The 26,823-nt window shown below is 43.2% G+C and overlaps 1 protein-coding gene across 1 annotated transcript; it reads left to right on the top strand.

The window, feature by feature from the left end:
* Position 1: 1 nt before the first annotated feature.
* On the top strand, positions 2-25,231 carry GPN3 (GPN-loop GTPase 3). Its single transcript, XM_077461997.1, has 8 exons — positions 2-114; positions 2,731-2,839; positions 10,142-10,309; positions 10,976-11,100; positions 13,841-13,956; positions 14,250-14,346; positions 17,167-17,295; positions 20,774-25,231. The coding sequence occupies exons 1-8, from the start codon at positions 67-69 to the stop codon at positions 20,837-20,839; spliced, it is 858 nt and encodes a 285-aa protein (XP_077318123.1). The 5' UTR covers positions 2-66; the 3' UTR covers positions 20,840-25,231.
* Positions 25,232-26,823: the final 1,592 nt, after the last annotated feature.

The following is a 26,823-nucleotide window of genomic DNA, read 5'->3' as shown; positions in this document are numbered from 1 at the left end:
GGCAGCCACCGTCCGGATCCCGGAAGTAGATCTCGTCGGGTGTAGTGGGGGAGCGGGAAGGTGATCATGCCTCGCTACGCGCAGCTGGTGATGGGACCGGCGGGCAGCGGGAAGGTGAGAGGGATCTATGATAGTAGATAAAATGATGGAGAGGAGATCTTCTCAGCCTTTACTACCTAGGAGAGGAGCCCTACATATCCAGTGTAGTGATCGGGGAAGCCTGCTGAAAATGATTCCTCTTTAAAGAGGTTGTAAACCTTAAAAAAAAAAAAATTCTGCAAGACAAAGTCATAATGAGCTAGTATGCATAGCATACTAGCTCATTATGAATTACCTGAGATCGAAGCCCCCGTAGCCATCCTCGCACACCGATTCAGCGGCCAAAAACGCTCCCGGGGTTACTTCCAGGTATCGCGGCTCCGGCGCTGTAATTGGCTGGAGCCGCGATGACGTCACAGTGCACATGTGGCGATGACGTCGGCACATGCAAATACAGGGATATCTCCTAAACTGTGCAGGTTTAGGAGATATCCAGTGTAGGCACTAGGGATGAGCTCCGGCTTGTTCATGCGCTCCACGTGTAGAGCCTGCCAGGAAGTTGGCGCTGCGTTAATCACAGGCAGTAAGACATTTCCCGATCTCTGCAGCCGCGAATCGGGAAAATGTCTCACTGCCTATCAGCGGCGTGCAGGCTCCGCACGTGGGCTGTGCAAACACGCCAAAGCTCATCCTTAGTAGCTACAGGTAAGCCTAATTATAGACTTCCCTGTAGTAAAAAGTGGTTGTAAAAGGTTTACAACCATTTTAACTAGTTGTCACCCAACGTCAAATGACGGCGTCCCAGAACGGCCGCTCTTGGGTGGACTTGCTAGGCGTGACCCCAATCTCTGTAGGGAGCTACTTCCACGGCTCTTTAACCATGTGATCAGCTGTGTCCAATCACGGCTGGTCACATGTAAACACCGAGATGCCGGTAATCAGCGCTCCTCGCCTCACACTGACAGAGGGTGTGGTGAGCAGAGCCGATCAGTGGCATCTACACATGTAATCAGGGCACTGATTATCAGTGCCCCCACCACTGCCCACAAGTGCCACCAATCAGTGCCCATTAGCGATGCCAGTCAGTGCTGGCTATAAGTGTCGCCTATCACTGTGGCCGATCGGTGCCCATAAGTGCGGCATATTGGTACCTCTTAAGTGCCCGCAAGTGCTGCCTCATCAGTGCCCACCAGGTCAGCCTATAGCCCCATACACACTATCAGATTTTCTGCTGATTTTTGTCTTCAGATTTACCAAAACCATGTAGTGCAATGGCCTGCCTGATTGCATACACATTGAAACTCCTAAGGTTTAACCTTATATTATATGGTTTGGTAAATCTGAAGGAAAAAATCAGCAGAAAATCTGATGGTGTGTATGGGGCTTATCAGTACACATCAGTGAAGGAGAAAAATTACTTAGTTACAAAATATACTGATAGAATCTAAGTAAAAAAAAAATGTTTTTTTTTTTTTTTTTTACAAAAATCCAAAAAAAAAACAAACAGCAGTGATTAAATACCTGTAAAAGAAAGCCTTATTTGTGTGCAGAAAATGATAAAAAATTGTTTGGGTACAGTGTAGCGTGACCGAATTTGTCATTCAAAGTTCGACAGCGCTGAAAGCTGAAAAATGGCCTGGGCAGGAAGGGGGAGTAAGTGCCCTGTAAAAGTGATATAACTGTTCACATTGCTACGCTGCGTTTTAAAAAATTCCTGCGTGCTGCATTTTTGGCACGCTTGTCAAAACCGCACGGCTGATTAGGGTTGCCACCTCATCCCTTTAAACCCGGACACACATGAAATACACAGGTTCTGAGGCAGATAAGGCACAGAGTGAGTTTAATTACCACCTTAATCAGCCACAGAACATTAATATGTGTTCAGTTTTAAAGGGATGAGGGGGCAACCCTACCTTCCATTAATTATCATAGGAAATGCAAAGGTGTGTTTTTTGACTCTTGTCACAGGTGCTTGCTGGGAGACAGGAATCCAGAAAATACATTAAAAACACCATGTTTTTAAAGCAGAGTTCCAACCTTATTTATTTTTAACCACTTGCAGACCACGTAATGTACATTTGTGGCTCTATTGCACGAACCTGTATGTCTCTACTGTAGCTGCAGACTTTTACTATATGGACACTTGTCTGTTCAGGGAGCCTGCGATGTCAGCACCCCAGCTGATCTTCGGATCGACTGTCTGGTACAGTTGCTGCCTTCCCAGCAGGGAAGCCTTTCAGCTTCACAACCAGTTCCCTACTGCTCATGTGCGAAGCTCGCTGCGCTTTGATTGGCCCAGAGGCGGAGGAAGGAGGAGGGGGCTGAACTTCCAGGAGAACGGGGCAGTGGCCCGCTCTCCCAGAAGTAGGGACTGTCCCCCCCCCCCCCCCCCCACACACCCCTGAAAGGTGCCAAATGTGACACCGGAAGGGGGAGGAAGCAATTAAGTGGAAGTTCCACTTCTGGGTGGAAATCCGCTTTCAGCAGCTTATCTAGTTAAGGATACAATAATGGTAACTATCTTGCACTTGTGCCATAGTACACATTATAAAATACTAATCGTATATGCAATAATATCTGTTTGCAAAGTTTAATCTTTGTTTTTACTCATATAATACACAATATATATACTGTATATTCTACTTTTTTTTTTTTTGTAATCACCTGCCTGTGATGTATGTTTCATTTTAGAGCACCTACTGTTCTACGATGGTCCAGCACTGTGAGGCCATGAATCGCTCTGTTCAAGTGGTTAATCTGGATCCTGCAGCAGAACACTTTGACTATCCTGTTATGGCAGGTAAATGGATACTTCGCTGTTTTTTTTAGGTAGCTTAAAGCGGAATAAAACAAAAAAATGTAATATATTGCAGCTTACATTAGAGGTGACGGATGCATTCATTTTCTTTTTTTCCTCTCAGTTTTCACCTGGTGATCTGGCCAGTGACACACCTCCTGTTTTAGAGTGCCCCCACTCTGAAGGAGCATGGGGGGCACCTTTGGATAGCAGCATTGTCGGGGAGGAGAGTGTTAAGATGTACTGACAAATTGAAGCCAAACTCCAGCTAACACTTTATAAGCAGTTACAATAACAGTTTTCTTTTTGGGATAAAGGTTTTCAATAAGAAAAGAAAATGAATGCAGCCATCACAGCTAAAACTTGGTAAACTACATTATAATGTTTGATTTGGGTTGAACCCCTTTGCACCGAGCGTACGCAAATGTGTGTACTCAGTTTTCCGGGGTTATGTCGGGATGATGCCCACAGCTGCAGGCATTATTCCAGTTATGTTTTTTAGAGCCGGCAATCGGCTTTCCAGCGATAACAACCGATTCGGCTAAAAGCCACTCGGCTGTTATACGGGAGGAGCGGAGGGGGACACCCGCCGCTCTTACCGGGCCTCCCGTTCCACCAGGAGGCCCGATCAACAATCCGATGCCTCCAGCGGCTAGGGACACCACCTATTACAAGGGATGACATTCCTTTTGACGGCAATAAAAGTGATCAAAATGTTTTTATTTTTTTTAAAAAAACAATTTATTAATATTAAAATAAGAAGAACATTTTTTTTAAAGCGTCGCCGTGACCTCATACAGCAAAGAAATCGCATACGGAAGTCACAACCGCATGTGTAATCGGTGTTCAAATCACACGTGAGTTATTGCCGCAATCGTCAGAGCGAGAGCAATAATTCTAGCACTAGACCTCCTCTGTAACTCTAACCTGGTAACCGTAAAAAAAAAAAAATACAATTTAAAGCGTCGCCTATGTACAATATCTCAAAGTGAGTACACCGCTCACATTTTTGTAACTATTTTGTTACATATTTTCATGCGATAACACTGAAGAAATTACACTTTGCTACAATGTAAAGTAGTGAGTGTACAGCTTGTGGGAGGAGTCTGAGAGACTATTTAACCCTCCTCCTCTGTCAGGGCCAGGGTTGGTGTTTTCTAGGTGACGGTCAGCCACGGCAATGAAGGCCGCCCTGCCGTCTACCCTTGCGGCCCAGGTTCCAGCGGGGGGAGGGTGTTGCCGCCCGCCTGTCTGTCTCTCCCGGATGCCGGCGTGGGGCCGTCCATTCATCCTCCACTACCTACGACTCCCTTTGGATAGCATTCCGCCCGCCTCTCCCGGCGTCCATGGTGGGGGGAGGGGCCATCCATCCATCCTCCACCACCCACGGCTCCCTTTGGCTTGAATGCCGCCCGCCTCTCCTGGCGTCCATGCCGGGGGGGAGAGAGGGGCCATCCATCCATCCTCCACCACCCATGGCTCCCTTTGGCTAGCATGCCGCCCGCTTCTCCCGGCGCTCATGCCGGGGGCAGCGGGGTGCGTCCTTTGTTCCAGGTGCATGGCTGCACTCTCCCTGCTCGCCCACTCCCCATGCGTCTAGCTCCACGAGGGAGCCGGCCACCGCCTCCTCTGTCCCCAGGCTCCTGGCACTCCACGTAGGTGACTCCGGCAAGTCTCTGGTGCGTGTGTGTTTGTGTGTGGGGGGGGTGACCGGCCACCGGCTCTGCTCCCCACACATCTGCAAAGGGGGGGGGGGGGCCTGTCTAGTTCGGCCGCACGCCAGATCCCCTCTCCCCTTGTTTTATATGGGGGGGGGGATTGGTCGGTGTTCCATATGTGCATCCATCTTCACCATCCGCACGCCTGGTGGGTCCCGGTGCTCACTGAGGGGGGATGGGTGGTCACCTGCCTGTTGTTCCTTTTTTCCTTCTCAGTTTTACTTGTTCTTATATTCTTTGGTAGCGTTCTGTCAGCGTTCGGTCACTGCCTTTGGTCCGGCATTTCTGTCGCACCATTCTGCTCGGCGGGCATTTCTGCCGCACCGTTCGGTTCGGCGTTTCCGCCCCTGGATGTCTGTCTTGGCGTTTCCGCCCCGGATGTCTGTCTTGGCGTTTCCGCCCCGGATGTCCTGTCTTGGCGTTTCCGCCCCGGATGTCTGTCTTGGCGTTTCCGCCCCGGATGTCTGTCTTGGCGTTTCCGCCCCGGATGTCTGTCTTGGCGTTTCCGCCCCTGGATTTCGGTCGTGGCGTTTCCGCCCCTGGATTTCGGTCGTGGCGTTTCCGCCCCTGGATTTCGGTCGTGGCGTTTCCGCCCCTGGATTTTGTCTCGGCATACAGTTTCTGCATTTCTGTCATAGCATTTCCTACCCCAGTATTTCTGTCAGTGTTCTGTCTAACATTTCTGTCTCAGCCTTTTTTGTCATAGCGTTTCTGCCCCAGGGTTTTCTGTCATGTCATTGCTGCCTCAGCGTTTTTCTGCCCCAGGATTTTCTGTCATGTCATTGCTGCCTCAGCGTTCTGTCATTGCGTTCTGCACCTGGGTTTCTGTTCGTTTCTGCCTCAGCATTCAGTTTCAGCGTTTCTGTCATGGCGTTGCCTTCTGTCATAGCGTTTCTGCACCAGGATTTATGTCTTTTTTGTTTCTGCCTCAGCATTCAGTTCAGCATTTCTGTCGCAACATTCTGTCATAGGGTTGCTGTCCTTGCATTTCTGGCCCAGCGTTTCTGTCACTCATGGCATACTACGGTACCTGTTTTCATATTTGTTGGTTGTCATGTCTCATCGTGCCTGTGTTCATGTTTGTACCTAGGGCAGTTAGCTAGGGCTCACATGTCAGGATCTGTCACGTCTACAGATCCATACGGGCTGAGGTTTCGTTATTAATGATTGTTGACCACAATCTTCTCGCCCGTATACCATACGTCATACGATGCATGTTCATTCACCACACCTGTACGTCTACCCACCACGGTCTGTGGGTACTCTAGGCCTGAGTTTCTGTTAATTACCTGTGTCTGAGCTGCAGGTTACTCGGGCTAACTCACTACTCACACGGGGGGGGAGGGGGGTTCGTCATCAGGTTCATTTATGCGCTGTGGTCTTGACATTTATGCTCATGTTTCATTCTTAGGTAGGCAGAGGGGCGTTGTTGTTCTCATGTCTGATTGTCTGTCATTTGTCTAGTTTGTGTTTTAGGTTGGGCATCCATAACAATATTGACCGTGCTTGCACTCACTTCCTTCAGTTCGGCCATTGTTGGGGGGGCTAGCGGATTGGTGCTGATATCGTTTCGCCACTGGGTTCACCCTTGGGTCAGTAGCAGTCCTCTATTTTCTTCAGTTGATGTCCTGTTGTGTTGAGGCCCTGGTTACCACCCAGGGATGTATAGTCAGGGTGTGTCCTAGCCACGGTCCTTAGGTGGTAGGTTTTTTTGGGCGACGTTGTCATGATTCTGGATTCCACTCTCAGCTCCGAGCTTGTGTCTAGGAGGTTGCCTGGAGTACTGCTCAGGGACATCGGTCCAGTCATCTTTGCTGATCCCTGGTCTGTTCCAGGTGGGGGCTTCAGTCACTTGGGCATGGCTGTAACATGCCATGGGACTTATTTCCCTGGGTTGGAGTCTGACTCTCCTTCCTCGGTTAAGGATTCGGTCTTGGTTGATAGGTCTCAGGCTGAAGCATGACCTGTTCGCATCCGGTGGGACCAGTCTGTCTTGGTGTCTCCATGTTGATGATGCTCATTGCCATGGGACCTACTCCTTCACATCCATCGGGCAGCCAGCTTTTCCTCTCCTATCACTTGTATTTTTGGCACTCACCCTCTCACTTCCTCTTACCAGGTATGGGTAGGCCGGGGGGGGGTGTTTCACGATGCTTCTTCTGGTGTCCGTTGTAGGTATTTTCAGGCTGCTCAGCCATCTTCTTGCAGGGGTTCTTCGGGTCAGCCCTTGCTCCCTTTTCCCCACGTATCCTCTCATTCACAAGCAGTTCATTCTCATGTCTGGGTTACCGTGGGCATCAGGCTCATCCTATCCTTCACGGGACGTTCAATTGGGTTTGCGTAGCTTGCAGGCTCTAAGGGGGTTCCTTCTCATCTCCAGGTCAGGAGTCGGTGGGTTCTACTCTCCCAGCGGATACTTACCGGTTACTTACGGTTGGCGTTTGGGCATACGTCATTTTATGGATGGGATCTTTACCTTCCCTTTCCCACCTAAACTTGTGTCTTTTTGCCCTCTTTTCAGGCATACTGACCATCCAGGCCATGGCACACCTCAGGCCTTGTTTCTTAAGTAATATCACATTTCCCACTTGAAGATTCCGATTACAAGTTTAACATAACAACACACAGCCATTAATGTCTAAACTGCTGGCAACAAAAGTGAGAATGTCCAAATTGGACCCAATTAGCCATTTTCCCTCCCCGGTGTCATGTGAATCATTCGTGTTACAGGGTCTCAGGTGTGAATGGGGAGCAGCTGTACTACATTTGGTGTTATCACTCCCAATCTCTCATACTGGTCACTGGAAGTTCAACATGGCACCTCATGGCAAAAAAGTCTGAAAAAAATAATTGCTCTACGTAAAGATGTCCTAGGCTATAAAAAGATTGCCAAGACCCTGAAACTGAACTGCAGCATGGTGACCAAGACCATACAACGGTTTAACAGGACAGGTTCCACTCAGAACAGGCCTCGCCATGGTCAACCAAAGAAGTTGAGTGCACGTGCTCAGCGTCATATCCATAGATTGTCTTTGGAAAATCAAAGTATGAATGCTGCCAGCATTGCTGCAGAGGTTGAAGGGGTGGGGGGTCATCCTGTCATTGCTCAGACCATACACCGCACGCTGCATCAAATTGGTCTGCGTGGCTGTCGTCCCAGAAGGAAGCCTCTTCTAAAGATGATGCACAAGAAAGCCTGCAAACAGTTTGCTGAAGACAAGCAGACTAAAGACACAGATTACTGGAACAATGTCCTGTGGTCTGTTGAGACCAAGATAAACTTATTTGGTTCAGATGGCGTCAAGCATGTGTGGTGGCAACCAGGTGAGGAGTACAAAGACAAGTGTGTCTTGCCTACAGTCAAGCATGGTGGTGGGAGTGTCATGGTCTGGGGCTGCATGAGTGCTGCCAGTACTGGGGAGCTACATTTCATTGAGGGAACCATGAATGCCAATGTGAACTGGGATATGCTGAAGCAGAGCCTGATCCTCTCCCTTCGGAGACTGAGCCGCAGGGCAGTGTTCCAAGATAATGACTCCAAACACACCTCCAAGACACTGATGTTCTAAAGAAGCTGAGGGTAAAGATGATGGACTGGCCATGCATGTCACCAGACCTAAACCCTATTGAGCGTTTGTGGGGCATCCTCAAACAGGTGGAGGAGCGCAAGGTCTCTAACATTCACCAGCTCCGTGATGTCGTCATGGAGGAGTGGAAGAGGACTCCAGTGGCAATCTGTGAAGCTCTGGTGAACCCCATGCCCAAGAGGGTTAAGGCAGTTCTGGAAAATGGTAGCCACACAAAATATTGACACTTTGGGCCCAATTTAGACATTTTCACTTAGGGTGTACTCACTTTTTACCAGCGGTTTAGTCGTTAATGGCTGTGTGTTGAATTATTATGGCCGGAAAGCAAATTTTAGAGAGTTATACAAGCTGTACACGCACTACTTTACAGCAGCAAAGTGTCACTTGAAAAGATATGATAAAATATTTTTAAAAATGTGGTGAGGCGTACTCGCTTTTGTGAGATAGTGTGTGTGTGTATATGTGTATATGTATGTATGTGTATATATATATATATATATATATATATATATATATATATATATATATATATATATATATATATTATATATTCAAATTATTTTTTTTCTTCTAAAGAACTTTATAGTTTTACAACTACAACTTTTTTCTGTGTGTTTAAAACACTGGATTCCTGGTTGTCATGCTGATCCACCTCAGTACTTTGAGTCGCTATCCAAGACAACGGTCTCTTCTAAAATTCCCAACCTGCATATTTGTTCCATGTCAGTGATTTAAAAGGCACTAAAGCCAGTGCATCAACCCAACATCCAGGTGGCTAGCATTTTCAAATAAGGTCAACACTAAATTACCCCTAGAGTCTAGTTAAGAAGATCTGCTGATTTGTAGCAGCCCTCCTACTATCAAAGGTATCATATATCAAGATCTGAACAGCTGTGTCATTAGATTAGAAAATCTGGGCATGGGTTTAGTCAATAAAAAGGGTCTCTTTCTTTTCTTTTTGTCAGATTTCACTTCACGCAGCCGGAGCTTGTATTCCCTAGCTTCTGAAGTCTGCATTTTTGTCATTTTTCATCCCTGGTCTAGACCAGCCTTTTTCAGCCAGGGTGCCTTCTAGGTACTTCAGGGTGTCCTGGCAAAATGTTTACAAATGACCAAAAATTGTCAACAAGCCTGCCTTTTTTTTTTTTTTTTTTTTTTACACAAAGCAACAGGTTTTCATTGAGCAGCATTACAACCACCTTGGACCCGATGTTAACCAGCCACTGGCATCTTAGAAAACAAGTGATGTAATTGGTTGGTTGATAAGGAGGACATCACGCTCATCCTAGTCAGTCAGTGTTGGGTGGCCCACGTGTGTGTAATTTGTATGGTGTGCACAATTTTAAGGGTACCTTGGCTGAATAAAGGTTGGGAAACACTGGCGTTGACTGTTGAAAATAAACATTTCTTTTAAGTACTAGTTTATCAAAAGTATGCAGAATAGTTTTCTTATTGCTTTGGGGTTATTATTGCTTTGCTTATACTGTACCTATAAATTTACATGTATCATAACCGCACTGGATAAGTGTTTTACTTGCCTTCCAAAAGGCTTGATGTTTCTAAACACGCTTTTAAAATAAAACTTTTTTTTTTTTTTTTTATTCATGTAAGGAGGAGGTATGACCAGTGATTTTATTGCTATCTGGTTCCCTTTGGGGAGATTTTCCCTTACTTCCTGTGACTTCTGTCACAGCCTGTGCTGTGATGAGCTGACAAAAAACAAAAAGCCTGACAGTTTCTTACTCTTCTCCACTCTACTTGGTTCCTATCATTGTGTCCCTGTTTTAGAGAATTACTATCACTTCCTGTCTTGGTAAAACTGTTATTGGAACAGGGAGTGAAGTCAGTTCCCTCCTTACTTTAGTCATACTAAAAGATAAAAATATTTTGGCTGGGAATTCACTTCATGAATATGCTATGAACTACTGGTTGCTTGGCTGAAAAAATGTTTTTAATCCCTAATGTATTGGTTTTTAGACTTTGTTCTTTGTTTGTTACAGATATCCGGGAACTAATAGAAGTAGATGATGTGATGGAAGACAGCTCTCTCAGATTTGGTCCTAATGGGGGACTTGTATATTGTATGGAGTATTTTGCCAATAACTTTGACTGGCTGGAGAGTTGTTTGGGGCACACTGAGGATGACTATATACTTTTTGATTGCCCAGGTAAGGATCAAAAGTTGTGATTGACTTCATCTTTATAAAAAATACATTTCTGATGTGGTCCATCAAATCTGCCCTTAGGTCATCATTGCACATAAATGAAATGGCATGTCACACCTACTTGTGAATGCAGTTCGAGTTCTAAAATTTTGAACGTTTTTCAAAGCCATATGACAGTTTTTTTTATGTTTTTAAAATAACATTGCTTTGCAGAATTGAAGGTGTACCTAAAGCCAAAACTTCTGTCCTGCAGACAAAAAAGGGAATCTTGCCAAAATGAGAGCTGCCCTCGTAGACCGTTTTTACCAGAACATATGCCATTGGAAAATTGCTGTTCTGGTGACAACCCTAAATGATTGATTTTTTTCACAATTTCAGTCCCGATGACATTAGTTCCCAGGACAAATAGGCTACATCTTTGGAAAGTGAACACAAACAGTAATACAATCTGACAGAGGTTCTGTCCCCTAACCACCTGATCCAAAACAAGAAAAAGGTTTTGGCTTTAGCTACTCTATTTATATAGTTATATTTTTGAGACGTTCTGTGCTCCTTGTTATTGGAATTGCATTAAATGCCATCATAATAAAATAACCTTTTTCGTTCTCTACCACTACCATATAATATAGTTAGTTCAAGTTGCTTCACAGTTGACTTTTGTTCTCCTAGGTCAGATTGAACTGTACACGCACTTGCCGGTTATGAAGTACCTGGTAGAACAGCTCCAGCAGTGGGAGTTTAGAGTCTGTGGCGTCTTCCTTGTTGATTCTCAGTTCATGGTGGAATCTTTCAAGGTAAGGTTTCTAATTGGAGATAAATACAATATGTAAATAGTGAAAAAAAATCATGTAAGGTTCTAGGACTGTACTGTCTAGTATAGGAGCCAGTAGAATAAATACGGATACTGTTCATGGAATTTGAGCATGTTCACTCAAGTAGAAGTTTCAGCCGTGTTTGAGAAGATGCATTCTGACTTGTCTGGCCGTATTGGTTTAGATGAGGGAGGCAGTGAGCAGAGCCCCTAAATTTAGCCCCTTCTCAGTCCTTTGTAAACATGACCAAATAGTAAAATGTTATCATTTGTTCTAGGTACAAGCTACACTAAATTAGCAGGTTAAAAAATTTGCATTTATTTTTTTTGTCTGTAAAGCATTGGACTTGCGATCAGCAGATTATGGATGTAATGTCAGGTTCCAGCAGATTGTCTGTGTAGCTGTCTGCCCGTACCTCTGATACGGACAGGAAGTTACTGAATGACAGAAAGATTAATGAACTATTCCTCAGCGCCCTGATAGTTCATTGAGAACTCTGTGAATGAATGATGTGGGACTCTTTTGAATTCTGACAGTGGGTTTGGGGAGAAGATCCCCCAACCTGATGTCACGAGGGGGCGGTTAGAGAGGGGGAGCAGGCATTTCTGTACAGGGTATTGACCACTAAGTATCTTTTCTTATTGCATTTAGGCCCCTTTGACAGCTGCATGACTTTTTTGTGTATTTGTTGCTCGACAACATAGGTCAGCCTGATCATTTGATTAGGCCGCTCTACATGTGGCAAACATGGCAAAGTAGCTCCTCTGCCTCTTTTAAGACAGTGAGGTGAGCCTGGCGTGATTTTGTAATGTGTGTTTCTCATGCTATAAAGCACCTCTCTGCTAGCCGCATGTTCTTGGTAATGCGTGCAGAAATGTATGTTTATGCACACGTTCCCTGTAACTCAAAGGTATGAGTGGCTTTTATGCAGGCCTCCTCTGTCTCACAACTTTTCCTCCAGAAGGCTCCTAGTGATTGGGTCCATGTGTTCAACTATTCCACTTTAAAATACATCGTAAAGAGCCCAGGTAGAAGAGAACCTGATCTGCAGCAGTACACGGTGCCTGAACCTCAACACTAGAGCTGCACGATTCTGGCTAAAATGAGAATCACAATTTTTTTGCTTAGAAGATAGATCATGATTCCCTCACGATTCTCGCGGTGTAACATCACCTTTTACATTAAAACAGAAAAAAATTGGACTAGCTTTACTGTTTCGTTTTATTTTTATTTTTTTATTATTCATTGAAGTGTATTTTTTCCCGAATCGAGATCACAATTTTTTTTAACCACTTCCCACCCGGCCAATGCACATATACGGCCGGGTGGGAGCCGCCTACTCCTGATATGACGTTCAGGAACGTCATTCAGGAGTAGCGGGATCGCGCGCCCGCGCAGCGGCGCGATCCCGATGCGCCCGTGTCACCCGGACACGGCGCATCTCAGATCGGCAGGAGGGCTCTGTGATTGGCCCTCCTGATCACATGACGGCCGTGTCCAATCACGGCCGTCATGTGATGTAAACAAACAGCCGGTTGCTAGGCAATCGGCTCCTCCTCTCCTCACACAGAAGTCATCGCTGTGGAGAGGAGAGCAGATCGCTGCAGCCGGCTGCTGATCAGTGAGTATGAGCTGCTTTTTGCAGCTTTTTACTCACTGATCACCAGTCTAGTGTACACAGTAAACACACCACACAGTAAACACATCACACAGTATAAACACAATGTCCCCACACATGTCCCCAAAACATACATGTCCCCAAATAATAAAAACACATGTCCCTAATAATAAAAACATGTCCCCCACATATGTCCCACTAAAATCACATGTCCCAATGATTATCTGCACACATATGTACGTGATCACCTGCACACATATGTACATGATCATTTGCGTACATATGTCCGTGATCACACAAACCAATTATTATACACTTAACGGATTTTTTTTTACCAAAAACATGTAGCAGAATACATTTTGGCTTAAATTTATGACAAAATTTGATTTTATTGGATTTTTATTGAAGTAGAAAAAAGAAAATATTGTTTTTTTTTTCCAAATTTCCGCTTTTTTGCGCTTATATCGCAAAAAATAAAAAACGGAGTCGTGAATAAATACCACCAAAATAAAGCTCTATTTGTGCGAACAAAATGATAAAAATTTCATTTGGGTACAGTGTAGCATGACCGCGCAATTGTCACTGAAAGCGCTAGAGCGCTGAAAGCTGAAAATTGGGCTGGGAAGGAAGGGGGCGAAAGTGCCCTGTATTGAAGTGGTTAAAGATGCAGCTCTATTCAACACTATTGATAACAGGCACTTTTTAGACTAGGTCAGATCCATTTTAAGTATACTGGATTTCCTGTGATGTTGTATTACTGTGCATGTTTTTTGTTTTTTTGTTTGTTTTGTTTTTTACTTATGTACATATAAATACACTCATGCAATCAATCCCAGGTAGAAGATAATTTAGGTAAATGAGTTACATTGTCCACGTGTCACCTTTTTAATATGAGAGAGTGCAAAACTTTCCATTTGTCAAGTAAGCCATCTCAATCTTCTGTCTGCATTGCAGTTTTCGTTACCCATGAATTTATTTTCAGATTTAATACTTGCTGCATACGCTTTCGTTTCCCAATATAACTGTATATCGGTATGAAAATTTGCGTTGAGGTTTTGCAGTAAACCGCTAAGGTCCGCTTCTATATTTTTATTTATTTTTCAGTTTATTTCTGGAGTAATGGCTGCCTTAAGTGCTATGATATCTTTGGAAATTCCACAGTGCAACCTCATGACTAAGATGGATTTACTGAACAAAAAAGCTAAAAAGGAGATTGAGAAGTGAGTTTACCACATGTTCAAATATAGAATTGAAAAACAGGATTTTTAAAAACTGAATTATTAATGTCTAAATTTCCTTGCAGTGGAGCAGCTGATGCGCTTTCGAGGATCTGAGACCCTAAAAAAAAAATATCTGTGCTTCACTCCTTAAAGAAACAATGTCATCTTGCCCATGCAGGGTAAGGTGAAATTGTCTCTGGAAAGGGCTCTCCCTCTCTGACCACTTACCTTTTGGAAAATGTTGTTACATCCTATTTTATTTTTAATTATATTCTCCTTTTTATTCACATAAGATTTTTAGACCCTGATATGTATTCTATGATTGAAGATTCAACCAACAGACTAAGAAGTGAAAAATTCAAGAAGCTGACAGAGGCAATTTGTGGATTGGTGAGTTATTGCCCAAAAAGTTCTATATAGGGAAGGGGGGACATTTTCTCTTATTATGTATACAAATATATTGCATGCTTAAAGTGTTTATACCCACAACAGTAAAATCATTCTGTATATGTAGTAATGCTTGTTATACTCACGATGGAAGGGATTAATCCTCTTCACTGTGTAAAAAAGGCTGTTTGATCCTATATGCACAGATCCCCTACTCTTCCACTGACTCCAAAACATCTAAAGATAAGACAGTTACTGGAGTCAGATTGCACGTGCTCAGTTTGTGTATTGCAATTGTATTTTTCTTGGGAGAGTGGCCCTGTGCTGAACACATGCGCTCAGCACTGTCCAGACAGAGGGGTCAGGGGTCTTGAATCCTGATAGGACAATATGTAAACTCCTCCTACAAGCTTTAACCAGGCACTGATAATTCACAAGACTGCTATATACTGCTGATGAAAAAAAGTAGTTGGCAGGTTATATTTACTAAAATGATTGCATTTCCACATTCTGTGTACTGTGGGAGACCAGATATAGTGAATGCAGGGTCTTGGGTTTAGTAACATTTTAAGAGGAATCTTTGTACAAGGCACACCACAATAGTAGTTAATGCTCTTACACACAAACACTGACAGGGTGTTCAGCTTTGACACCTGTACACCCCTTAAAAATGTTTACCCTCCAGCTAAAGAATGAGGAAGGACAGCTGGTTACAAAGGATGGGGAGATGGCGAAGGTATTGAATTTTAGTAACCATAACTGCAGTGTTTATCCTTGTGACACATCACAGGAAGCACCCTCATGGCTAACAGAGGACAGAATTAGATTTAGACTTGGGAGGGGGAGGGGGGCATGGCCTGCAGAGGAGCCGAATGGACGCGTAGCTCCGCCGTCACGGAAACACAGCGGCATGTAACAGCCCATCCACAGAGCCTTTCACACCCAAATCCACGGTGGATCAGGCTGGAACATCTCTGGAAACATGCCCAGCAAACGGCGAAATGATAGATGGCCCCACCTCCTGACGGAGTAGGTAGGCAAAATGGCACCAAAGCCTATATCGCTTCGGCAGCCACAGACCATAAATACACCACTAAAAAGAGAAATCCACTGTCAAAACACACGGCATCTTCAAGCCTACGCTCCAATCCTCCTACCCAATCTTCTAATAGCCCAGCTAAGTATAAGCCAAGGCTGGATGGCAACGGATTAGATCCGGAGGGGAGCCATGAGGAAAAAGTGGATAAAGGCAAAATTAGCAGACTTGGAGGATAGGTCGAGAAGAAACAACCTAAAAATAAGGGGGATCCCCGAATCAGTGCAGCAGAGCAACCTATCCCTATAGGTGACAGCAATGTTCAAAAATCTTGTACCGAGTCTCGCTGACTTAGACGTTACTATAGACAGGGTCCACCGCCTGCCAAAACCATTGCATTTGCCTGACCACATTCCTAGAGATGTACTCATGCATTTACATTTCTTCCACGTGAAAAAAAAACTTAATGGCAATAATGAGAAAGCAAGAACAAATCCCATCTCAATACCAAAACCTACAATTCTATGCAGATTTGTCACAGTACACACTTCAGAAAAGGAAAAGCTTAAACACAATAACCAAAGTGGCATGGTTTAAAGGGATTAACTCCAGGGATAAATCGATTCATTCTCCCACTCTACAAGACTCTGGTCCAGCTGCACCTGGAGTATGCTGTCCAGTTGTGGGCACTAGTCCTCAGGAAGGATGTACTGGAAATGGAGTAACTAGCAAAAAGGGCAACAGCTAATAAAGGGTCTGGAGGATATTGGTTATGAGGAAAGGTTGTGAGCACTGAACTTATTCTCTCTGGAGAAGAGACGCTTAAGAGGGGATATGATTTCAATTTACAAATACCGTACTGGTGACCCCACAATAGGGATAAACTTTTTCGTGGAAGGGAGTTTGACAAGACACGTGGCCACTCATTAAAATTAGAAGAAAAGAGGTTTAACCTTAAACTACATAGAAGGCTCTTTACTGCAAGAGTGGCAAGGATGTGGAATTCCCTTACACATGTGGTGGTCTCAGTGGGGGGGCATTAATAGTTTGATTAGATAAGCACCTGAATGACCACAATATAGAGGGGGAGATTTATATATAACACACACACGGTATTACTGATGTATAATCACACACATAGGTTGGACTTCTGTCTTTTTTCTTTTTTTTTTTTTTTTTTCAACCTTGTCTACTATGTAGCTATGGGTGTGCGATTCAGCAATAAGGTTGTCATTACCTAAGTGATACAAAACGATATCCTTATTCTCCATAAAATAACCCATACACATCCACTACATTATGGCCTTATTAGCCTATTTTTCGTTAAAATGTTTCTTACTGTGTTTGCCTCCTTGTAACATCCTCTGTGGGCTCCTGCTCTCTATGCATACTATAAATCCCATTGACCATAATCCCTAACTCATCTTGAGAGCATGCAAGAGAGGGTGGCTATGTACCTACATGCCATGGAGAACAAATGTAACTACCCTCTAACAGGAGGTGTTTGCTTTTTAGATGATATTCCTTTTATACTTATTTTCACAATTTATATATAAAATTAAAAAAAAAAATGTGGCAACCTTGGTTTACAGAAGAAAGCATCCTGTGGTTATGTCTGAAATCAGAGAGGGTAGTATACCTTCCAGTTTCACAATCTAACCATTGCCATACATTACTAAATAATGGCATGACTGGTGAAACATTTTTATTAACTGAAAGTTTGTCTGAATTGATAGTGTAGAAAGCTGTTTATTGCACATCAATCATCTCTCTGTTTGGTTTGTTAGATCGATGATTACAGCATGGTTCGATTTTTACCATTTGATCGCTCAGATGAAGAATGCATAAATATTGTCCTCCAACATATAGACTTTTCCATCCAGTATGGAGAAGACCTGGAGTTCAAAGAGCCAAGGGTGAGTACATTTAATTGAAAACTAAAAATGGTGTATTTTGATTAATTTCATATATGGTGTCACCATACACCTAACAGCCTGACCATACAAGCCTTTTTACAACCAACTTTAGATTTACCAGAACTATGAAATGTGAGGTCCTGTCTTATCTATCCAATTCATTTATATCCAGTCAGGTGTGTGTGTGTGTGTGTGTGTGTGTGTGTGTGTCTGTCTATACACACACAGTATCTCACAAAAGTGAGTACGCCCCTCACATTTTTGTAAATATTTTATTATATCTTTTCATGTGACAACATTAAAGAAATTACTCTTTGATACAAATGTAAAGTAGTGAGTGTACAGCTTGTATAACAGTGTCAATTTTCTGTCCCCTCAAAATAACACACAGCCATTAATGTCTAAACCACTGGCAACAAAAGTGAGTACACCAAGTGAAAATGGCCAAATTGGGCCCAATTGCCCATTTTCCCTCCTCTGTGTCATGTGACTCGTTAGTGTTACAAGGTCCCAGGTGTGAATGGGGAGCAGGTGTGTTAAATTTGGTAGTGATGCACCAAAATTTCGGCTGCCGAAACATATCGGCAGAGAATGCCCTTTTCGGCATTTTGCCAAAAGAGAAAAACAGCCGATAATGGAGCCGAAAATGGGGCGTGGTCTGGGTGGGGGCGGGGCTCCGCCCCTGGTGACGCAGGAGAGCCGCCTCCACCGCCTGTTTGATCACAGCGCCGGGAACATCACAGCTTTCATTTCAATAGCTGTGTGTTCCCGGCCGCGCGTGTGCCCATCCCCCTTGTCCGGGCACTTAGATAGACAGATCATCCGCAGGATTGGACGGATGATCTGTCTATCAAAGTGCCCGAACAAGGGGGAGGGGCTGTGTGTGACGGCGCGCGGCCGGGAACACACAGCTATTGAAATGAAAGCTGTGATGTTCCCGGCACTGTGATCAAACAGGCGATGGAGGCGGCTCTCTTCCCTGCACAGGCTGGCTGCAAAATGGGGCACACTGGCTGCAAAATGGGGCACACTGGCTGCAATGGGGCACAGGCACACTGGCTGCAATGGGGGACGCCTCCTGTACCACGTTCTCTGACCATCTCCTGTACCGTGTCCCCAGTCTGACCATCTCCTGTACCGTGTCCCCAGTCTGACCATCTCCTGTACCGTGTCCCCAGTCTGACCATCTCCTGTACCGTGTCCCCAGTCTGACCATCTCCTGTACCGTGTCCCCAGTCTGACCATCTCCTGTACCGTGTCCCCAGTCTGACCATCTCCTGTACCGTGTCCCCAGTCTGACCATCTCCTGTACCGTGTCCCCAGTCTGACCATCTCCTGTACCGTGTCCCCAGTCTGACCATCTCCTGTACCGTGTCCCCAGTCTGACCACCTCCTGTATAAAAATATATTTTTTAAAAACAGTAATTTTCGGTATCGGTGCTGTTTCGGTATCGGTTTCGTTTTACGGCCTAGTGTATTTTTCATTTTCGGTATCGGTTTCGGCACCAAAAAACCCATTCAGTGCATCCCTAAAATTTGGTGTTATCGCTCTCAATCTCTCATACTGGTCACTGGAAGTTCAACAAAGAACTCTCTGAGGATCTGAAAAAAAAAAAAGAATTGTTGCTCTACATAAAGATGGCATACGCTATAAGAAGAGTGCCAAGACCCTAAAACTGAGCTGCAGTACGATGGCCAAGATCATACAGCAGTTTAACAGGACAGGTTCCACTCAGAACAGGCCTCAGCATGGTCGACCAAAGAAGTTGAATGCTCAACGTCATAGCCACAGGTTTTCTTTGGGAAATAGACATATGAGTGCTACAGTTCATTGAAGGAACCATGAATGCCAACATGTACTGTGACATACTGAAGCAGAACATGATCCCCTCCCTTCAGAGACTCGGCTGCAGGGAAGTATTCCAATATAATGACCCCAAATACACCTCCAATTAGACCACTGCTGTTCTAAGGAAGCTGAGGGTAAAGGTAATGGACTGGCCAAGCATGTCTCCAGACCTAAACCCTATTGAGCGTCTGTGGGGCATCCTCAAACAGAAGTTGGATGAGTGCAAGGTCTCTAACACCCACCAGCTCTGTGATGTTGTCATGGAGGAGTGGAAGAGGACTCCAGTGGCAACCTGTGAGGCTCTGGTGAACTCCATACCCAAGAGGACTTAAGGCAGTGCTGGAAAATAATGGCCACCCAATATTGACACTTTTGGCCCAATTTGGAAATGTTCACTTTTGTTGCCAGTGGTTTAGACATTATTGGCTGTGAGTTACTTTGAGGGGACAGAAAATTTACACTGTTATACAAGCTGTACACTCACTACTTTACATTGTAGCAAAGTGTCATTTCATCAGCGTTGTCACATGAAAAGTTATAATAAAATATTTACAAAAATGTAAGGGGTGTACTCACTTTTGTGAAATATATTTTATAGTGAGACAAAGAAGACCCATAGAGCATAATACTGTTTGTAAAAACATAAAATCTATGTGTGCCCTTATATTAAAATGTTTTTCTTGGCATCCTGGGTGTTAGCACTAACATTCAGTAGGAGTGCGCCCCCCACATGCTACTGCATACAGGATGCAAGTGTGTCTCCCAATTAGCAAAGGTGACCTATTGGCCCAGGCTCTGCCCAACACGGTTCTTCATCCAGGACATTGTCAGGGGCAGTCTTGACTATGTCCTGGATGCTGAGATGCATTGGGAGGAGCCTGGGCTGATACCTCACTTCCACTGAATGAAACATTGTTAGTGCTATCACTCAGGATGCCAAGAAAGACACTCTTTAATGTGAGGGTACACACAAATTTTACATAGTTTTTACATTTTTAATAAGCAGTATAAGATATCAGTTTGCAGCTGAGGAGTAGAATAGAGGCGCTGTGGAAGATATCACATGTATCAAAAAGCAAATATTGTCCTACTTATTGATTTAGGGATTCTATGAATCTGGTGTTGAATTGCACAATATGGAGCAATAAAAAATTTTTTGTTTATATTTTATTGAGCACCAAATATATATTTGCTGAAATGTATTGTAGTAGGATGTTTTATCCCTTTTTTATGTATAGTACTGCACGGTTTGGTTAACAATTTGAATATCTAGGGAGATATGTGTTCCACTGTTGGGGGAAGGGGTACATATATACTGATAAGCGCAGGAAGCCTGTTTTTTTTTATTTTTTTTTTTTTTATTATAAAAATTAAATATAGCTAAGGGTGTGAGTCTATCCAGAGTTAGAGGTTGTAAAGGCAAACATTTTTTACCTTACTGCATTCCCTGCATTAGGGTGAAATATATTCCAGTGGAAGTATTGCCCCCTCACCCCCCTTTTTTCTGCCTTTTTAGAAGAAGTAGCAAACAGTCTGTATGTTGCACTTTTCACACCACAATTTTAATTCTTTAACTTCATTGTCTTTGTTCTGTTCTTGACATTTTATAATCTTTTTTTGATTTATTAGGAACTTGAGGATGATAAATCACAGAACGTTGATGAATTCTTCCAGGACCAGGTAGATGAGGATTAACGGCTTCAATGACATACTGGAAAATGATGCGCTGGGAAGGATACAGCTTTCATGACTTCCAAGGAATATATTATGGTGAATAGTGGAAGTGGGATTCTCAGTACACATACAGAGACTGCAGTGCCGAAACTTGCATGTGATGGACTTTACTAGACGTGTGCGGATACATTGGCAAGGTGTTCTAGATAACCAGAGTCTGCGCTGCATGTTTTTGCCTGCATACAGAATAGGTTTTTCTATCCTGTGCAGAAGAAGAAAAAACTTTATTTTGAAGTAACTGACAACCAAGTTTCAGTTGATTGCATAAGCAATTTTTTTCAGACATTTTTTAGTAAACAAAATCAAAGTCAATTTTATTCTGTATAAATGTAAGTTTATTTTTTATTTAAAGCTTTGCCTATTTTCACATTCTATAAATGGAATGACTACACTGTGTAGCAGAGCAGCATGTTTGCTGACGCTACCCCTCCCCTCCCTCATTGGTTGTCAAGGACGTTGTTGGCTTCATAGGCTCCCGGAAACCAGTGATGTTGACACTGGGCGGAGCTTTATGGGGAAGCTGAGTGACTAGTTCCTTATCGGGCCTGCTCTCTTCTTGTGATTGACAGCAAGGTGTGGGTGGATTCCATAACCAGTATTAGGCTGTCAATTGGCTATACAAGCTGCCTGCTGTCAAGCACTAAAAGAGTGGACCTGATGGGAAACTATATCGAAGTCCACTTAGACTCTGCCCATCCAGCTACAAAAATCCTCAGCCACTGCATTAGTTGTGAGACTGCTGCAGGGATGGAGAGGGAGTTTAACTGCACTGAAGACGGTGTGTCAGGCACTTGGCATTGGGATGAATCTACCAGGTACATGAATTTAGGGCAAGCGCTGACATTTGTCATGCAGAGACAAAGGATTTCTAAAGCGTGTCATAAACACTCTTTATGATTGTCTTCTATTCTGTAGAACAATTGAGTCTCTTAGAAAACAATGTTAACCACTTCCAGCCCAATGATGTCCTTGAATTTCAGTGGGAATATCTGAATGATGCCTGCAGCTACAGGCATCATTCAGATATCCTCTTTTTCAACTGACGATTCTGTGCACTGTAAGAATGATCATAGCGGCAGTTCAGCCAGCAGGGATGAATGAAAACAAAACTGACAGCCAAGGTCAAAGCTGCTATACTAAACACTAAATGTTAGTACATCAATCTCCCCTGTTGTGTTGTTGTGTTCTGACAGGGGGATAGTCTCCCCCTCCCGGGAACCATTTTTCATTCATGCCCCATCGACAAAAGCTCTGCTCTGCTGCAATACAGTTTTTATTGAACCGGCCGATGCCGCCCTACATTCGACCTATGTATACTAGCCTTTAGACTCTTTCACCAGTAACATCCCTTTCCTCAACAGACTTGTCAGCTTTTAATAGGTGATCTCATAGCATTTACTGGACCAGATATTGTGGGGCTCTGGGGTGGGGAAGGTTCTCAATCCAAACTTAATGCACCTTTGTCAGACCCTTCTGGTCAAAAAGTAAATGTGATTGTATAAACTAGACTAGCTTTTCAAAGCCGCCTTTGGGCCCCAGCAAAGTTTTTTCATCACTGCTATGTGTTCACTAGAGACACATGTGACATGCTCAGGCTGTTAAAGTAAATCCATTGCAGGTCAAAAAGTATTAAGCCAGTGAGTGTAACATAGCTTTGTCAAAAGGAGGTGCGTAATGGCAGCGTACATATTTCTTGCATGACAAGTTGACTATAAAGACTTCTACTTGCATCGTTTACTTTAAAGCTGAACTCGAGGCAGATTTTAAAGTATAACTAAAAACAACACTTTTATAGTTTTTATTGCTGTCTGCGCCCCCATTATGAAGATTCACTCTCTCTCCATTTGTCCTGTTTACCAATATCATTGAAAGTGAACTTCCCAAATGTTGAAAATTTGGGTTGTCCCCAGAAAAGTAATGGGAGGGAAATCTTCCAATGGGGACACTAGTTCTGGTGACTTTGGGGTCCCCAAGTAATTCCCTTAATTTGCAGGGATGTCCTTTCACTTCCTGTTTGGTTATGGGACAGAAAATTAAGGGTGATCTCCGCAATGGGGCGAAAAAAAATATGACGTTATAATCCTCCCTTACTCTAAGCAAAAGAGAAGTTTTGCCCATAGTTCTACTTTAAATACTTAAATAAGGCAGTCCCGTAATCATAAATATATGCAATGTACATACCTGTATTTTACCAGGTACATGCCTCTTGTGAGCTATACAGCAGAGCTCAGACCGAGAGAGGGAGAAGCAGCACAAGGAGTGTTCAAGTTGTGCTGCAGTGCTCATATGCTAACAAGGAACATGCTATCAGGAAAGGGAGCAGAATGGCAGTAAGAAGAGCTCATCGGTGTGCTGCTTCACATTTTACTGTCCAGTCATAGGCCAGGGAGGGGTAAAATCTATGTTTACCTGCAGAAGAGAAAAACCATGCCAGACAGGGCTATGATGTGTGGCTGAGGTTTATAAATCTCAGAACTGGATGGACAGAAATTTCAATCCTTTGGAAAGTAATGCAGCTCCCAAATATGTATTTCATCTGTATTTAGCTGTTTGTCCTGAGTTCAGCTTAAATGCTGATTTGATTGTTTTTATATTAAACAGATATGAATAAGTGTTTTAGTATTTTAGGCACTTGCCTACAGGGCCAATTCTAACACTTCTCTCATATGTAAAAAGCTGTATTTTTTTGCCACAAACACATGTTGTTGTTTTTGTTTTTTGTTTTTTTTTTAAACAGAGGCATTGGAGAATAAAATAGCGGTCATTGCATTTTTTTTTTATGTCACGCGGTTTTTGTGCAGCGATTTTTCAAAACAGTATTTTTGTAAAGAAAACACTTTACTAAGTTAAAAAAACAATATATAACACACCATTTAGGAACTATTTTAAAATATGAAAGATGATGTTATGCTGAGTAAATAGATACCCAACATGTTGGGCTTTAAAATTGTAGACACTCGTGGAATAGCACCAAACTATGGTACTTAAAAAATCTCCATGGGCAAGGCTTGAAAAATTTCTACAAGTTACCAGTTTAGAGTTAGAGGAGGTCTAGTACAGGATTATTGCTCTCGCTCTGATGATTGCAGCACTACCTAACGTGTGGTTTGAACACTGTTTACATATGTGGGCGTAACCTACATATGCGTTCACTACTGGACGGGGGTGCTTTAAAAAAAATCTAATGCTTTTATTCTTACAGTCTCTCTTTTTTTTTTTTTATATATATATTTTTTTTTTATCACTTTTATTGCTATCTCAAGGAATTTAAACATCTCTTGCGATAGAATTACTGCATGACAGGTCCTCTTTATAGAGAGAGCTGGAGTCTATAAGAATCCCTCTTCTACCTTTTTTAAAAGCAAAATATTAAAAATAAACTTTATCTTTTGCTTTAACTAAAAAAAAAAGAGCCTAGTTTACATGCTGGTGTAGTGTCATATTTTGCTCCCCATCATAGAATGCTCCAGAAGTGACGTTGCGGTCAGAAATTGTGCACTGCGCATGTGCGATGCGTTCCAAAGGATTTGCAACAATGCAGACCAGTGAAACTGTCAGATAATGTCACGAAAGTGAGGGGAGGTAATCCCCTCCCTGAGCCACGGTTACCCGCTCTCTCTCCGCTCTGTCTAAACTTAACGCCACAATTACCTCCCCTCACTTCCGTGACATTATCTGATGGTTTCACTGAACCAAATTGTCGGAAATCCTCTGGAACACATGGCACATGTGTTTGGAACGCATCGCGCAATGCAAAATTTCTGGCCGCAACGTCACTTCCAGAGCATTCTACAATGGAAAACAAAATATGACACTGCACCAAACGAAGCAAAAGTGGCGTCATTGCGTCATTCCGGTCCTCCAAGGCCATAGAGATAAACGAAGGCCAATCCTGCCTTCACTCATCTCTATTGCATGCCGCCGGATGCTTCACCGATCGCCTGAAAAGTGGTGGGAGGGGAAGTGGCACTCCTCCAGCCGCTTCTCAAAGTGATCCAGTGGCAAGTTCCCCACTCGGGCCATTTTTATCTTGTAGAGGATCGCCGACTAAAAAAAAAAAAAATGACGGGGTTATGCTGCAGCCATAACCCCGGTATTCCACTTGCCGACCAGGACATCATTTGTTAATGGCCTGGTCGGCAAGTGATTAAAGCCAGATCTGTATCTGTTCTAGACAAAGAGACTTTAGAATTTACATAGGTAATATGTGGACATGGAGGGTTGAAACTGTTGACACCAAGGTTTTTAAATTGCCTGTGTAATGGCATCTCTGCTGTGTGCTGGGTTGCTGTGATATATAACTGATCACTTAAAGTCCTTCCATATCTGCAATAAATTTATTTTTTTACCAAACTGATCTCATTGATTTTTGTTTCTGATTTTGTAATTATGATAATGTAATTAAGTAATCACTAATTTACAGAAAGTAATTTTGGGTAGAAGACCCCCTGAGAGACCATGAATATACAGTCAAGTCCATAAATATTGGGACATTGACACAGTTCTAATATTTTTGGCTCTATACACCACCACAATGGATTTGAAATGAAACAAACAAGATGTGCTTTAACTGCAGACTTTCAGCTTTAATTTGAGGGTATTTACATCCAAATCAGATGAACGGTGTAGGAATTACAACAGTTTGTATATGTGCCTCCCACTTTTTTAAGGGACCAAAAGTAATGGGACAATTGGCTGCTCAGCTGTTCCATGGCCAGGTGTGTGTTATTCCCTCATTATCCCATTTACAGGGAGCAGATGAAAGGTCCAGAGTTCACTTCAAGTGTGCTATTTGCATCTGGAATCTTTTGCTGTCAACTCTCAATATGAGCTCTAAAGAGCTGTCCATCAGTGAAGCAAGTCATCGTTAGGCTGAAAAACAAAACAAACCCATCAGAGAGATAGCAAAAACATTAGGTGTGGCCAAATCAACTGTTTGGAACATCCTTAAAAAGAAAGAACGTACAGGTGAGCTCAGCAACACCAAAAGACCCGGAAGACCACGGAGAACAACTGTGGTGGATGACCGAAGAATTCTTTCCCTGGTGAAGAAAGCACATCTTCGTTTAATTTCAAATCCATTGTTGTGTATAGAGCCAAAAAGATTAGAATTGTGTCGATGTCCCAATATTTATGTATCTGACTACAAAGGGGAGATTACAGGCATTTTTCTGCCTTTTTACATTGATGACCTGTACAAAATCGGGGTAAAAACACACAACTTTGAAACACTCAGGTGTGAATGCAGCTTTAAGCTTTCTGAGAGTTCAGAAAAAGGGGTGGAAAGCTGAAGTTGCACTCTGCTGCTCAGTGAGGAGAGCTCTGACAGCTTATTGGAGGGAAGGGACACACCCCCTTCACACAGGAATGGAGCTGAGGCTCTCAATCTGCTGAAGAATCCCTCCCCATCCCCATTTTTTTTGTTGGTGTCGGGAAAAATTGTCAGAAGTGACTCGTGCTGATAGAGGAACAAAGCAGCAGACAGAAATGACTCGGTGCTCTTAGAGACAAGTACACACTATAGAGGGACATGCTTTGTTCATATTTCATATCTGAGCTTTACAACCACTTTAATGCAGAGAATGTATTAAGGTAAACAATGCCTTTCATTTACAACCACTTTAAAATAGACATTAGTGCATTTTCATACTGGCAACTGTTGACCTGCATTGCCCATAGCAAGGACAAGGCAAATTATCTTTGAAAAAACAAACTGCATTGCTGTGCAGCGCATGGTTAAAGCATAGAAGCAAAAAAAAAGATGCACACCAATACCTGTTAAAAATACATTGCAGTGCAACATTTAAAAATGCATGCCTGCACTTCATTTGACTCTATGCAGTGTGTTGTAACGTGGTGTATTGATGCACATATATGGCATAAACAGGGTTTATTTACTAAAGCTGGAGAGTGTAAAATCAGGCTCACTTCTACATAGAAACAAA

This window comes from Lithobates pipiens, unplaced genomic scaffold (genome assembly GCF_037356315.1).
Source record: "Lithobates pipiens isolate NorthernLeopardFrog02 unplaced genomic scaffold, aLitPip1_a1.2 Scaffold_3, whole genome shotgun sequence".
NCBI classification, from domain to species: Eukaryota; Metazoa; Chordata; class Amphibia; order Anura; family Ranidae; genus Lithobates; species Lithobates pipiens.
This window is presented reverse-complemented; position numbering and strand designations above follow the sequence as displayed.